We start from the raw sequence: 12,761 nt of genomic DNA, 5'->3' as shown, positions 1-12,761 counted from the left end.
TGCCGCCCGGTGCTCCGCCCCCCGCCCCACTCAGCGAACACCAATGAAAAGCTCTCCTGGCACAACTGATGGCCGAAAGGACCAATCGCGCTCTTCCAGGGCAGGCGCGCTGGTGGAGGCGCCTCTGATTCAAGGACTCGAGGAGAGTGCTTTACGTGAAGATGCACAAACTGGGGGTTGTTTAAACCCATGAGTTACTGAAACGTCGTCAGGGGCTCGTCCAATCGGAAAGCAGACGGCCACTTGTCTTCTTGGTATTTGAAAAGCAGTAGCCAATGGGGCGGACTTTGAGAGACGTGAGTGATAACTTCGTCAACCAATAAGGATTGCTGTCTCGCCTTAGGCGAACCGTCCTAACTCCGCCTCCAGCCAGTTTTGTGCGCACAGCGTCATACCCGTCCTATTTTACTAAAACCGAAAAGCCGAGCCGCGCTCAAGGTCTCACGCCGATACTGAACAAAAGTCACCGGCTCGCCGAGGCACCACCCCAGGGCAAGCTGGTCCTCGGCCCATTGGCCAGTCCTCATGATTGACATCCTCTAGACCAATGGCCTTCTGGTCTGGAGGGCGCGTTTCCCACACTGGCCTATGAGAGTCTGCTTCGGCCCAGCCAATAGGGTTGAGGCAGGGGCGTGGCGGGAAGTTTGAAACTCCGGGCTTGGGGAGTTGTGGCTCGAGCTGGTGGTGGTCTCCCAGAGGTCGGCCTGGGGCCCCCGTAAGTGATGCGGATAAATTAGTGGGCACTTCCGAGGCCCCCGCAGACCTGAATGCGCCGCTGGAAAGTTCCGCCCCTTATCCCCGTCAGAGGTCTCTGGGCCACGGAGCCTGAGGTTCCTCTGCTGGAAACTGGGAGGATCGGGTGGGTCCGGGGTCCGACCCGAGTCGCTCCTGACGGGCGTCTCTTCCTCTGCATCTGCACAGCCGGGCCCCGTCGCCACCCCTAGTGGAGATGGGTTCTACTCAGAGCATCTCAGGCACTCCAGCGCGGCCTCTGCCACACAACAAGCATCTGGCCCGGGTAGCGGACCCACGTTCACCCAGTGCTGGTATCCAGCGCACCCCTATTCAGGTACGCGGGCCTGGGGTGGGGAATGCAGAGAAGCAGTCCTGATTGGTAGGCCTCTGGCTAGCTGGTTTCTGTGCGAGTCCTTGTCCCGCTGCCACTGGAACCTTACTTGTGCACCTTATTATTATCTTTTGTTTTTTTTTTTTTTAGGTTCTGATACAATATCATTTCTGTCTTCCCTTTCCTCCCTCCAAACCCTCCCATATATCCCTCCTTGCTGTCTTTCAGATTCATGGTCTCTTTTTCATTAACTGACTTTCTGGTGTTTTGTTTTGTTTTGTTTACACAGTGTTTTGTTTACACAGAGTCTCACTGTGAAGCCCTGGCTAGTTTGGGACTCACCATGTAGACCAGGCTAGCCTCAAACTCCCAGAGATCCGACCTACCTTCCAAATCCTGGGATAAAAGGCGTGTGCCACTACCATGCCTAGCAACTTTACGCATTCTTAATGTGCACCTGGCAGGCTGCATATCCATGGGCATTAGCAGTTCTGACCGGGAATATGGGGAGGAAACAGAGACCAGGGCCCAGACTTGTGCTAACTTACGGTATTGACAGGTGGAGAGCTCTCCACAGCCAAGCCTACCGACAGAACAGCTGAACAGTCCCAAACAAGCTCAAGACCCAGACCCCCGCTCTCCTACTCTTGGTATTGCACGGACGCCCATGAAGATAGGTGGTGCAGGTAAGTGATGGATGGGTCCAGGGGGGCTGACGGAGCTGACACCTGTCTAGGGTGGCATCAAACCATTTCCGTTTGACTGTTTTTTATTTGCTGCTTTTGGGGCTCTGGGGCTCCAGCCTCCCATTTCGGACCCCTCTCCCTTAAAAGGAAATTTTTTTTACATTTATTTTATGTGTGTGGACACACACCTGGCACAGTTAATGTGTGACGGTCAGAGGCCAACTTTAGGGAGTCAGTGCTCCCCCTCTGCCATGGAGCTTCTAGGGATTCAGTTCAGGTCATCAGGCTTGGCAACACGCTCCTTTATCCACTAAGCTGGCCTTTTTTTTTTTTTTTTCTTTTTTTTTTTTTTTTCCTTCTCAAAGACAGGGTTTCTCTGTGTAACAGCCCTGGTTGTCCTGGAACTCACTTTGTAGACCAGGCTGGCCTCGAAATCATAGAGCTCCAACAACCTCTGCCTCCGAGTACCGGGACCAAAGGTGTGCACCACCACTGCCCAGCTTTTTTTTTTTTTTTTTTGGCGAGGTCTCACATTGTAGCCCTGGCTGGTCAGGAATTTGAGGCAGTCCTACTTTAGCATTGTGAGTGCTAGAATTACAGGCATGTATTTCCATGCCCAGCTCCCCTAGCCCAGCTGGGTGAAGCCCAGGTTTTTTGTTTGTTTGGTTTTTTTTTTTGGGGGGGGGTTGACTTTTTGTGACAGGGTTTCTCTGTGTAACAGTCCTGGCTGTCCTGGAACTCACTCTGTAGAGCAGGCTGACCTTGAACTCACTGAGACCCACCTGCCTCTGCCTCCCAAGTGCTGGGCCTAAAGGCGCGCGCCACCCCCCAGGGGCCCAGTCCTCCTCCTGTGTTCACACTCTGCCACTGAGCTGCACCCCGAGCGAGCTCTCCTCTCAGTCTTCTCCACAGCTTGTTTTCTCCCCCTCGGTTTCACTCTCCTCACCCCCTCCCCATCTGAACATGAGTCCCGATGCTCCTCTCTCTTCTCCTCTTTGGTTCGTATCAGAAGACCACGGCTTGTTTCCCTTCTTCCCTCCAGACCCTCAGAGTCCACTGGTGAAAGAGCTGAGTGAGGTGTTTGAGACTGAAGCCTCCAGATCCATTTCCCCACCAGAGCTTCCTCTGCCCCAGCAAACACCTCTGTCTTCTGAACTGGACCTGCCTTTGGATACTCAGTTATCCCTTGAGGACCAGTTGCTGCCTTGGAGCCAGACTGAACTCCCCTCCAAACAGGAGTTTACCAAGGAGGAGGCTAAACAATCCACAGAAACCATAATTGCCAGCCAGAACTTGGAGAAGCCCTCAAGAGATCCTGAGACTCCCCAGTCTTCAGGTACAAAATTGAAGAGCAAGATGGAGGGAAGAGAAGCTGGGATCATGTCCTGGGCTAATGTAGGAAGAATAAACTAAGCCTCCATTCTGAGTCCTTCCTTTGACAAAACCTTTCTTCCCCTAGGTTCTAAGCGCACTAGACGGAAAGCAAACAGCAAGGTGCTTGGGAGATCTCCTCTCACCATCCTGCAGGATGACAACTCCCCTGGGACTCTGACCTTACGGCAGGTAAAGAAAGAGAGGGTGAAAATTCACCAAGAGTATCCATCATTATAGTGGGAGACCCTTTCCCCAGCTCTTACCTCCTTAACGTCCCTCCGGCCACTCGGCTCACATACCGCCTTTTGCAGGGTAAGCGGCCTTCTCCTCTAAGTGAAAATGTTAAGGACCTAAAGGAAGGAGTCGTTCTTGGAACTGGAAGATTTCTGAAAACTGGAGGAGGAGGAGGAGCATGGGAGCAAAGCCAGGACCATGACAAGGAAAATCAGCATTTTGCTTTGATGGAGAGCTAGGTCCATGTTGGGTTCACCCAGATCCTGGTGATAGTCTGTGTTCTTCACCCCTTCCCCAAGGGCACTGAGGAAAGTCTTGTTTTCTGGTTCCTCCCAGGCTACCACCTCTGGTGCTTGGACCTTTTTTGTTTTGTTTTGTGTGTTTCTTGTACAGTAAAGGAGATGATTTTAAATAATGCTTTAGGAAATTAGACAAAGCTGCACTGGATCTTTTGTGTGGAGAATGGCAGCCCGGGGGTCTGTGGGCCCCGGGTTTATCTCTCTGCTGTCACTTCTGAGTCTCTTTTCTATGCTGTACGTTTTGATGTTCCCCAAGGGTTTGCCTTGGCCCCTCTCTCCTCTTCCCCTTTTGTTTGGGCTTAGCTATTACCTGCTTTTGAGAACTTTCAGGTCCCTCTCTCACCCTAACTTTTATTCAGCTGCCACATAAGCACTCAACATTAGTTCCCTTAAAATAAAATGTATGATCTTTCCCTAAAGCTTTTCCTCATTGCCTATTCCCTACCCTTGTGGATAGGAAGGGCCATCACCCACCTTCCTGCCCGAACATTAATCTTGGCCTCGGTCATCATATTGAATTCTTCTGTTTAGAATGACTTATGTGTGAGTATGGTCACTAGGTCTTGGTGATTCTATGTTTTTAATCTCTTCTCCTGTTTTGTCAGTGTGTGTGTGTGTGTGTGTGTGTGTGTGTGTGTGAGAGAGAGAGAGAGAGAGAGAGAGAGAGAGAGAGAGAGAGAGAGAGAGAGAGAGAGAGACTGACCCAGAGCAGAGCTTTGCTCGTGTTAGGCAAATGCTCCGTTACTGAGCCTCACACTCAGCCCGGTCCTGTCATCCTTGCATTTCTTACCGCCTGCCTCACATCTTACCTCTAGAGGGCCAGTCTCTCCATTTCAGCACCCTAAACTGTTGGCAGAGCAGTCTGCCTGACAAGCTTAATGATCATGGTAGTGCCCCACTTGGAACTCTTTAATGGCCTCCAAGGCCTTTATATCAACTCTTATGCAGGCATGCACACATGACTGTGATCTGTAACCAGCTGCTGTGTGCCTCCCGGCCACTCAGCCTCTTCAGGAAACCTCGGCTTCTGCGTGATCCTTTTTCCTGCCCACAGTCTACCTAGTACGCAGCCTTCATCCTAGTACCTGTAATATCTTGTTGCCCGTTAACAGGACCTAGGTCTTCTTGTAGCACAAAGAGGGTGGAAGCTGGCATCACAGGATGCTACATTTTATTAGGTAATACTAGAGGGGAGGAAAGGGTAGAAAGTATGCAGGGCCAGGAGACTAGTAGTGACATCCCGGAATCATGAGCTGAGGACCCTGGCCGTTCCAGGTCTGGGCAAAGGCTGCTGGTAGCTCAGGAGGACTCCAGGGGCTGAGGGAGGGTCTGTTCTTGTTTATTAAGGGAAGCTGTGAGGACTGTGGAAAGGGGGGGCCACAGGAGGAAGGGGGGCAGTTCTTTGCCCTTGTGTCCCTGATGCTTCCAAAGGCACACTCCCATAATCCCTACTGCTCTCCACAGGAAGTTGACTGGGAATGGCCCCTGGGCTATCGAAGACTGACCCTAAAGGGATGGGGATAGGAGGAAGCAGCTGAGAATCTTCATGGCTTCCCGCCTCTCTTCCTCTAGCCTCCTTAGTTCCAGATTTTGAGGAAGCTGTCCCAGGAACCAGTGGCCACAGCCATGCCATCAGCTGTGACCCCCAGGCAGCTGACTCTGTTGTCATGGCCAGAGAGTATGCCTGAGGAAGAGAGGGAAAAGTCAGCCTCCTTTCCCCGGTGTGTGAGGAGGGCCCATGATGTACTGAAGCCCCAGCCTGGGGAGGCTAGACTCTGCCCTGATGGAGACTAAGGAACTGAAGGAGAATTAGCCCTGAGGAAAGGGATTTATCATCAGGTCCAATTCCTTGGTCCAGAATTTGAGTCCCTGGTGGGGGGAGGGTGAACTGTTAGGAATGTCAGTATGCTGTGAGGAAGGCCAGGGTCACTTGGATGGGCCCGAGGAAGTGGTCCTTTGTTTCTAGGTTTTTGTTTTTGTTTTTTTAAAGCAAGGCCCAGAAAAGTGACATGTATAATATAAACTCAAAAAGTAATCAACTGGATAGGCTTTGGAGCCTGATTCTGAGGTGTGTCTTATTTTCATTTGTCTCTTGGTCTCTCCTGATGGAAATCGGATTCTCTTTCCACTCTAGACTATGCCAATCCTAGACAAACCCCTAGGCTACGCCAAGGACCCTTAGCCTACTCTCATTCACACCTCCCTGAGGCTGTCCCTTAAGTGTATGGCCCTGGAAGCTCAGGTCCCCAAAGGACTGGGCATTTAAGATACACTGGTTTGGGGTGGCCAGAAGGAGCAGGCATGGCACTAGGCAGAGGAAGGGCTGCAAAGAGCACTTTGCATTTGGGGAATATGGTCTCAGTTTCAGAAGCAAAGGGTGCTGGTTTCCAAGGCGCCAGTTAGGCAACAGTTAGGAAACAACAGTAAGGGGTCCCCATGAAGAACCTGGGAGGGAAGGAAGGAGGGCTGGGGAGTCTGGGCCAGACCCTTACCTACACGCTCACACTTCATAGAGTCCCAGACATTGCAGTTGAAGTCATCATAGCCTGCGAAGAGCAGGCGACCACTGAGCGAGAAGGCTACTGATGTGATGCCGCAGATAATGCTCTCATGGGAATAGGCAGTCAGTTCCTGGTCTGCCCTCAGGTCAAACAGACGGCAGGAGGCATCATCTGAGCCAGTGCAGATGGCCTCTCCATTGGGAAAGAACTGAGAATACAGGTAAGAGGTGGTCAGGGCTCACCTGGGGCGGCCTTGCCTGCCTGCCTGCGTCCTGGTTTCCAGGGGAGCGCGAGCTACTTCTCTCAGAAGAACCTCTGCCTGTCCGGTTCTCGGTAGGGTGAGGCAGCCAGTACAGCATAGCTGTTCACCGCTGTGTTCTTGTGGCTTCCTCTGCCCTTGACTCCAGCGCTGTAGACAGGCGTCATGGCCGTGTCGCAGGCAAGAGCGCCAAGGGTCCCCTGGGTCACACAACTAGAAGACCAGACTTCTATGATGATCCTAGGCACTAGGGTGTGTGAGGACAGCATGAGGTCCAAGCACATAACCTGAGGGTCATCATGAAGAACAGCAGGTATATTGGAGGGAAGTTATAGAAAACCGGTGTGCCCTTATCAAGAAGATGTAATACCACAGACCCCAGAAAAGTAGAAAAATGGTTCCAGTCTAGAAACAAAAGACATGGCAAGGATATGCATGTTTCTGGATAGGTTCTGGGTAGAAAAACATTGCTAATAAGGACATTTATGAGATAACTGGTTAAATTTGAGTATGAGCTACAGTATTCTGTAAATGTTGAATTTCCTGGATTTTACAAATTATACTGGGCTGGAGAGGTAGCTCAGGAGTTAAGAGCACTGATTGCTCTTGCAGAGGACCAGGTTCATTTCCCAACACCTACATGGTGGCTCACAACCATCTGTAACTCCAGTTCCAGAGGACCTGACACCTTACCTCCACAGGTGTCAGGCATGTATGTGGTGTACAGACATACATGCAGACAAAACACTCATACACATAAAACTTACACTGTAGCTGGGAATGGCCACTTATACCTGTAATCTTAGCACTTGGGAGGCTGAGGCAGGAGAATTGCCTCAAGTTCAATGCTAGCCTGGGTTCTAGGGTGAGACTGTCAAGAAATATAAGTTGAGTTCCTAGAACTCTGAAGGCTGAGGGAGGAGATGGTAAGCCTGAGGCCTGCCTGAGTTATAAAGTGGCCTCTGGTAAAGCATTGCCAACCCAGTCTCAAAAGCTGAAAGAAAGGCCTGGATATACGGCTCACTAGGCCTAACCTTGGTTCATTCTCCAGCATGATAAAAATAAAATGTGTAGGATGGGCGTGGTGGCACAGGCCTTTAATCCCAGCACTGGGGAGGCAGAGGCAGGCTATCTCTGTATGTTCAAGGCCAGCCTGGTCTACAGAGTAAGTTCTAAGACAGCCAGAGATACACAGAGAGACCCTGACTCAAAAAAAAAAAAAAAAAAAAAAAAAAAGGAAAGGAAAGTAAAAAGTTAATTTAACATTTGGAGGTGGCTAGAGGGCTCAGTTGGGTAAAAGGACTTGCTACACAAGCCTGATGCCTGATGACCTGAGGTTGATCCCCAGAACCCACAGTAGAAGGAAAGAACAGACTCCTCAAATCTGTTTTCTGACTAGTCCCACACATGCACTATACACACTCAAGATAATTTTTAAAAAAATTAAAAATTGGGCATGTCATGGTGGCACACGCCTTTAATCCCAGCCCTTGGGAGGTAGAGGCTGACAGATCTCTGAGTGTGAGACCAGCCTGGTCTACATAGCAAATCCAACCTAGCTAGAGCTATATAATGAGACCTTCCTTGTCTTAAGGGGGATTTTTTTTTTTTTTAACTTGTTACTTAGGGCTGAAAAGATGGCTTAGCAACTAAGAACACTTGCTCTTGCAGAGGACCCAAGTTCCGTTGGGTCCCAGCACCCACATACATGACAGCTCATAACTGACGAAGCAGTTCCAGGGAATCCAACACCCTCTTCTGCCCTCTAAGAAGTATTTAAGGGGCACAGAGCCATGATATGTGTAACATACTCTCAAAGGAGCTGGGAATAAGGCCCTAGAGTGCAGCTTGCTGATAGGGCATTTGTCTTGCATGTGGAAAGATCTGAGTTGGGTCTCCAGTGCTTCACACCAGACACACAGAGAACAGGGGAGGATCCAAGTGTGAGTGAGTGTGTGCTCATGTGTGTTTAGAGACAACGGTAAGCAAATGTGGCAAAATGTTCACAGTGAATCTGGGTGAAGCAGACATGGGATTTCTTGTCATTGGTTTTAAAACTCCTATAAAGGTAAAATTATTTTTAAAAATACTAAGGAAAGGGCTTAGGGGTGCTGTGGAAGTGGGTCAGAGATGTGTGTTAGGGTTTAAGGGAGTTCCTGAAGGGCACACATGAGGAGACACTCACACAGATCGCATTGATGTCTGATTCATGGCCAGTGAAAGTCTGGCGGCAGGTCCCTTCCCTCACGTCCCAGAGCTTTGCGCTGGCATCACAAGCTCCCGAAATGAACAGTTTGTAGTCTGGAGATACAGCCAGGCTCATACAGTCTCCAGTGTGCCCCACAAACACCGTCTTCTGCTGTCCCGTCTCAATGTCCCACAAGGCACTGCCAGGAGAAAAGGAGCCCATCACAGAGAAATGTCACAGTTGCCCAGGACAGGACGACCTTCCAATTCTCTGCACCCATGGCATTCAACCCTTACCACGTGGTGTCCCCAGAGCTGGTCACAATGTTGTTGTCATCCAGGAAGCGGCAACAGGAGAGATAACCTAGAGGTGGTTAGAAGGACAGTGCCCTGGCTCAGGGTCATAACTGGCCAGGGGCCTGGACTTCCATGACCCCTACATAGGAAAAGAGGAGGCCTCTCACCTGTGTGAGCCGAGAGTTCCCGGCTGACCTTAACATTGCCCTCACGGGATTTGAGGCTGTAGATGGAACACATGTTGTCCAGCCCCCCACATGCCACAAAGTTCCCTGATGGTGCATAGGCACAGGTCATGACCCAGGAGGAACGCAGTGGAATGGCATGTACCTGCAGAGAGGGTAGATTTGGGGCAGGCAGAACCTGAGCTTCAGGTGAACAGGACAGAGATTGGGCGTGGCAACCCTAGGAAGGATGGAGGGTCCTTCCTGGAGGATGGTCATAGAAAGGGCTGATACCTTGTTAGTGGTGTAAGTGTCCCACACGATCAGCTTCCCATCCTGCGAGGCACTTACCAGCAGCCTGGAGAAAGGGCATCTATGTCATCCTTACCTCTTTTCCCTGCCTCTCCCTCCCTTTTAGACCCCTTCGAATCCTCACTTAGAGTCAGTGGCCCAGTGCATGGCATAGATCTTGGCCAGGTGTCCCCTTAATGTCCTCCGTGTCCGCATCTGGACTCGTCCCACCACCTCTAGGCTAGACACAAGCTGCAAGAGAAAGGAGTGTCGGGTTTCACGTGTCTGCCACATCCCCTGCTCTGTGCAAGCTCCTGCTAGGGACTAGACACTTTAGCAGGTTCCTCAGCATCAAAGAGGTCCCTGGCCTGGAGTGACCGGGCGGGCCTCTTGTGGTAGACAGGTACTGGCATAGCTTTTGGCAAGCTGCTCAACACCAGAGGTAAGTGTTAGGCACGGTGTCTCCAGATTGAGGGGGAGGAATGGCTAGTATGGAGATGTTCCCACCTTGGTCAGTCTCAAGCTGTTGGTATGAGGTCACTGGTCATTAACTTGGGAAGAGAGACACAGGTGACATGAGACTGGTCGGTGCCTGTCCTCACACAACAGTAACACATAGCCAACACCCATGGGTTCCAAGGCATTGCCATCACCGGGACTACCCCTGCTGAATTCCAGTTCTCCACCCCTTCAACCACAGCCAGCCTCCCTCCCAGCTGGTAAGCCTCCAGAGTCCACAGATTAGGTCTGTCATACCTTGTCAGCTTCAGCAAATCACACCTTTCCATGAGCCTATTATCTTACAGAGTTGCCATGGGAATCATATAAAGTTATGTATTTAAGCATCTAGCACAGTACCTTTCTCATGATATTTACTCTTATGAACATGTTTAATATAATTGATTCTATTTTCTTCCTTCCCCCAGTACTGGGGATTGAACCGAGGGCCTCAGCTGTGCTAGCTCGGAAGTCCACCACTGAAATATATCCCCAGACCCTTTTTACTTTCTTAAAAATGTATTTCTATTAACTATTTGATAATTTCATACATGCATGCAATGCATTTTGATCACATTCACCGCTACTTGCCAGCTCCTCCCAGATCTACCCTTCACCTCCTACTCCCCGCCTCAACTTCATGTCTTCTTTTTAAAATTTTTTTCCTAGCTCAACTTTTTACTTTTTATTTTGAGACAGGCTGGTCTTAAAAGCACTCTGCAGCCCAGGCATGTCTTGACTTTTCAATCCTGCCTCAGCCTTCCATATAGCTAGATTCCAAGCCTTGTGCCGCCCAGCAGGGCTTGGTACTTACTGTCGGTTCTAAGAAACAGTATTATTTTGTGTATCACCAAGAAAGAAACAATAGGCTAACACGGTGTCATGTATTGTCAGATGCAGCTCGATTTTAGAGAAATCTGAAGAAACAGCATTTTAGAATGGATGAAATGCAGTCTTAGACAACCGTCAATTCAAGTCTATGAGAAATCCTGCACACCCCCTCCATCCTTACTGCTAAGGATGAAAGGGACAAGACCAGTGTCTCTGTCTTCAGCATCCAGTATAATGCCCGACCCAGAGCAGATCTTAATAGATGTTTGTTGAATTCATTCATGAATGTCTTTCCTCACTCTAAGGACAGGCTGTGCTACAAGCTCAGGCAGCAGCGTGTTGCTGGTCAGGAAGTACTCACTCAGTCCCCTCCCCTCCCCTCATGTCCTGCTTCAGAGGGGTAGAGTCTCACCTCAGCCAGGGTGATGTCCGCACAGGCTTTCCTGGCATCCTGCGGGGAAAGCAGGCATCAAGGAGGCTGTGGTAGGGTAGGGGGCACACACATGCACCGCACACATGAGTGGGCATGGGGCTCTGCAGTTGGGGGGTGGTCTCAAATGTGAGGTCCAAATCTAAAGTGTCTGAATCACCCAAGAGTGAACCCAACCCCCCAATCCCTCCCAGGCCACACTCCCACATGTCTTGAGTTCTGTTTTCCGGGGTCCCCAGGATGAGGGCTCTGGGGTTACAGCAATCTGCTTCTTGAGCTGCTCCGCTTCCTGCCTCAGCTGCTCCATCTCCCCCATGGTGCCCAGGTCGAGGGGTAGTTCTGGCTCCTGCCAGGAACATGGAATAGGTGTTGGGGAGTCCCCATCAGACCACGTTGCTGTCCTTTACATCCTACACTACTCCTGAAAAGTGATGGGGGGCTCCCCTTCCTCCTGAGCTAGGTCCTGTGCATCAGTCCCAGCCCTGCCTGAGCCCTCCCTGTGGGCCCCCAATCCCAGAGGGCAGAGCCGGCCAGCTCCCTCTTACTTGGGCTCTGGCTGGACTTCTCCCAGGTTTCCGCTTCCCAGGCGCCTCCTGACTCTCTCAGCTGCGATGCCTGCCTGTCACCTGCCCCTCTGCTGCCAGAGGAGCTGGCCTGGCCTGGCCCCGACTGGGAGGGGGGAACTGGCAGGGAACGGTAAGGCCAACGCCAACCACGTCAGGCAAATGAAATCAGCTGGTGGGGGTGGGGGAGAGGCCAGGGAGGGAGGTGTGTGGCTTCCAGAGACTTGGGCCAGCCTGGAGGGGTGGGGAGCAGGCCTGTGAGCCAGAGAAGAGCAGTAACCCCCCCCCATCCAGCCACTAGAAGGGGGGAATACAGGGGAGACTCTATGGTCAGTCTGCCAGCAGAGATAAGAGCATCAGAGGCCCACAGATCAGAGCAAAGCTGTGAGGATTACTGGTTGGGTTTGAGGAGAGGAACAGAACAAGAGCAGCCACACACAGCTCCAGTGACCCCCAGGCCCTAGCTCTAACTTGTGGTCATGATCTTGGCAGTGCAGACCTGTTCAGCAAGCAGGCCAGGAGCCAGGACAGACGAGCGATGGATGACCCTGTTGTCAACACCCCAAGCCATGTTCCCTCATTGAGGGCTGTGGGGGGAGAGGGTACAGTCAGAAGCTGAGATTAGAAGGGGCTGATCTGGATAATCCTTTTTCTCGACAAGCCCCAACAGCCCCAACCAGCTGCCCCTGGGCCTGATCCTAGTTGGAGGAGTTGATCCAGGGGGGAGCTGGGCTGATGTGCCCCTGCCTTGTGGGCAAAGAAAGGACTACAAAGAGAACGGAACTCTGTACCCTGCTCCTAGGCTGGGGGAGGGGGGTCCTGTCTTCACGCTTTCTCACATGATTCCTGGGGTCTTACTGGACTGTGAAGGTAGGAGCCAGAGGGATCAGGCTACCCTCTCACCCATACTCGGGAAGAGATGACAGGGCTTGACAGATGACAGAGTTGGAGACCCAAGGAGCAGCTGTGGTGGTGGTGATGGGCACATGGGTCTATTTGCATGAGACAGCAGGTGGCTGAGATTTCCCTGACAAATCCCAGGCTCTCATGGCTCCGCCTCTGGGAGGCCCAAAGACACCAC

At 51.4% G+C, this 12,761-nt stretch overlaps 2 protein-coding genes across 7 annotated transcripts; one reads left to right on the top strand and one right to left on the bottom strand.

The window, feature by feature from the left end:
• Positions 1-12: 12 nt before the first annotated feature.
• Positions 13-4,078, top strand: Cdca3 (cell division cycle associated 3). Of its 4 annotated transcripts, none has more exons than XM_028892367.2 (6): positions 13-296; positions 922-1,069; positions 1,626-1,752; positions 2,795-3,088; positions 3,212-3,315; positions 3,438-4,078. In XM_028892367.2, exons 2-6 carry the CDS (start codon positions 950-952, stop codon positions 3,597-3,599), a joined length of 807 nt encoding a protein of 268 aa, XP_028748200.1. In that variant the 5' UTR covers positions 13-296; positions 922-949; the 3' UTR covers positions 3,600-4,078. The 4 variants fall into 4 exon arrangements, with proteins under 4 accessions (XP_028748200.1, XP_028748199.1, XP_037060038.1 ...); XM_028892366.2 differs by lacking the exon at positions 13-296 and adding an exon at positions 303-715; XM_037204143.1 differs by lacking the exon at positions 13-296 and adding an exon at positions 303-807.
• Positions 4,079-4,813: 735 nt separating this feature from the next.
• Positions 4,814-12,734, bottom strand: Gnb3 (G protein subunit beta 3). Of its 3 annotated transcripts, none has more exons than XM_028892363.2 (10): positions 11,663-12,734; positions 11,377-11,463; positions 11,100-11,138; positions 9,504-9,610; positions 9,362-9,425; positions 9,071-9,233; positions 8,904-8,970; positions 8,605-8,806; positions 6,152-6,368; positions 4,814-5,343 (listed from the first exon to the last, which is right to left on the bottom strand). In XM_028892363.2, the coding sequence occupies exons 2-10, from the start codon at positions 11,431-11,433 to the stop codon at positions 5,237-5,239; spliced, it is 1,023 nt and encodes a 340-aa protein (XP_028748196.1). In that variant the 5' UTR covers positions 11,434-11,463; positions 11,663-12,734; the 3' UTR covers positions 4,814-5,236. The 3 variants fall into 3 exon arrangements, with proteins under 3 accessions (XP_028748196.1, XP_028748197.1, XP_028748198.1); XM_028892364.2 differs by having other exon boundaries at positions 9,419-9,425; XM_028892365.2 differs by lacking the exon at positions 11,377-11,463.
• Between the last annotated feature and the right edge of the window lie 27 nt (positions 12,735-12,761).

The sequence above is a fragment of the Peromyscus leucopus genome, chromosome 3, assembly GCF_004664715.2.
Source record: "Peromyscus leucopus breed LL Stock chromosome 3, UCI_PerLeu_2.1, whole genome shotgun sequence".
NCBI classification, from domain to species: domain Eukaryota; kingdom Metazoa; phylum Chordata; class Mammalia; order Rodentia; family Cricetidae; genus Peromyscus; species Peromyscus leucopus.
This window is presented reverse-complemented; position numbering and strand designations above follow the sequence as displayed.

Excerpts from the sequence above, each read along its gene's own strand:
- Cdca3 (XM_028892367.2), top strand. The coding sequence starts at position 950 with ATGGGTTCTACTCAGAGCATCTCAGGCACTCCAGCGCGGCCTCTGCCA. Across the intron at positions 1,753-2,794 it reads CATGAAGATAGGTGGTGCAG|ACCCTCAGAGTCCACTGGTG; the intron begins GTAAGTGATGGA and ends TCTTCCCTCCAG. Across the intron at positions 3,089-3,211 it reads TGAGACTCCCCAGTCTTCAG|GTTCTAAGCGCACTAGACGG; the intron begins GTACAAAATTGA and ends TTCTTCCCCTAG.
- Gnb3 (XM_028892363.2), bottom strand. The coding sequence starts at position 11,433 with ATGGGGGAGATGGAGCAGCTGAGGCAGGAAGCGGAGCAGCTCAAGAAG. Across the intron at positions 11,139-11,376 it reads AGCTCAAGAAGCAGATTGCT|GATGCCAGGAAAGCCTGTGC; the intron begins GTAACCCCAGAG and ends CTTTCCCCGCAG. Across the intron at positions 9,611-11,099 it reads CGGACATCACCCTGGCTGAG|CTTGTGTCTAGCCTAGAGGT; the intron begins GTGAGACTCTAC and ends TTTCTCTTGCAG.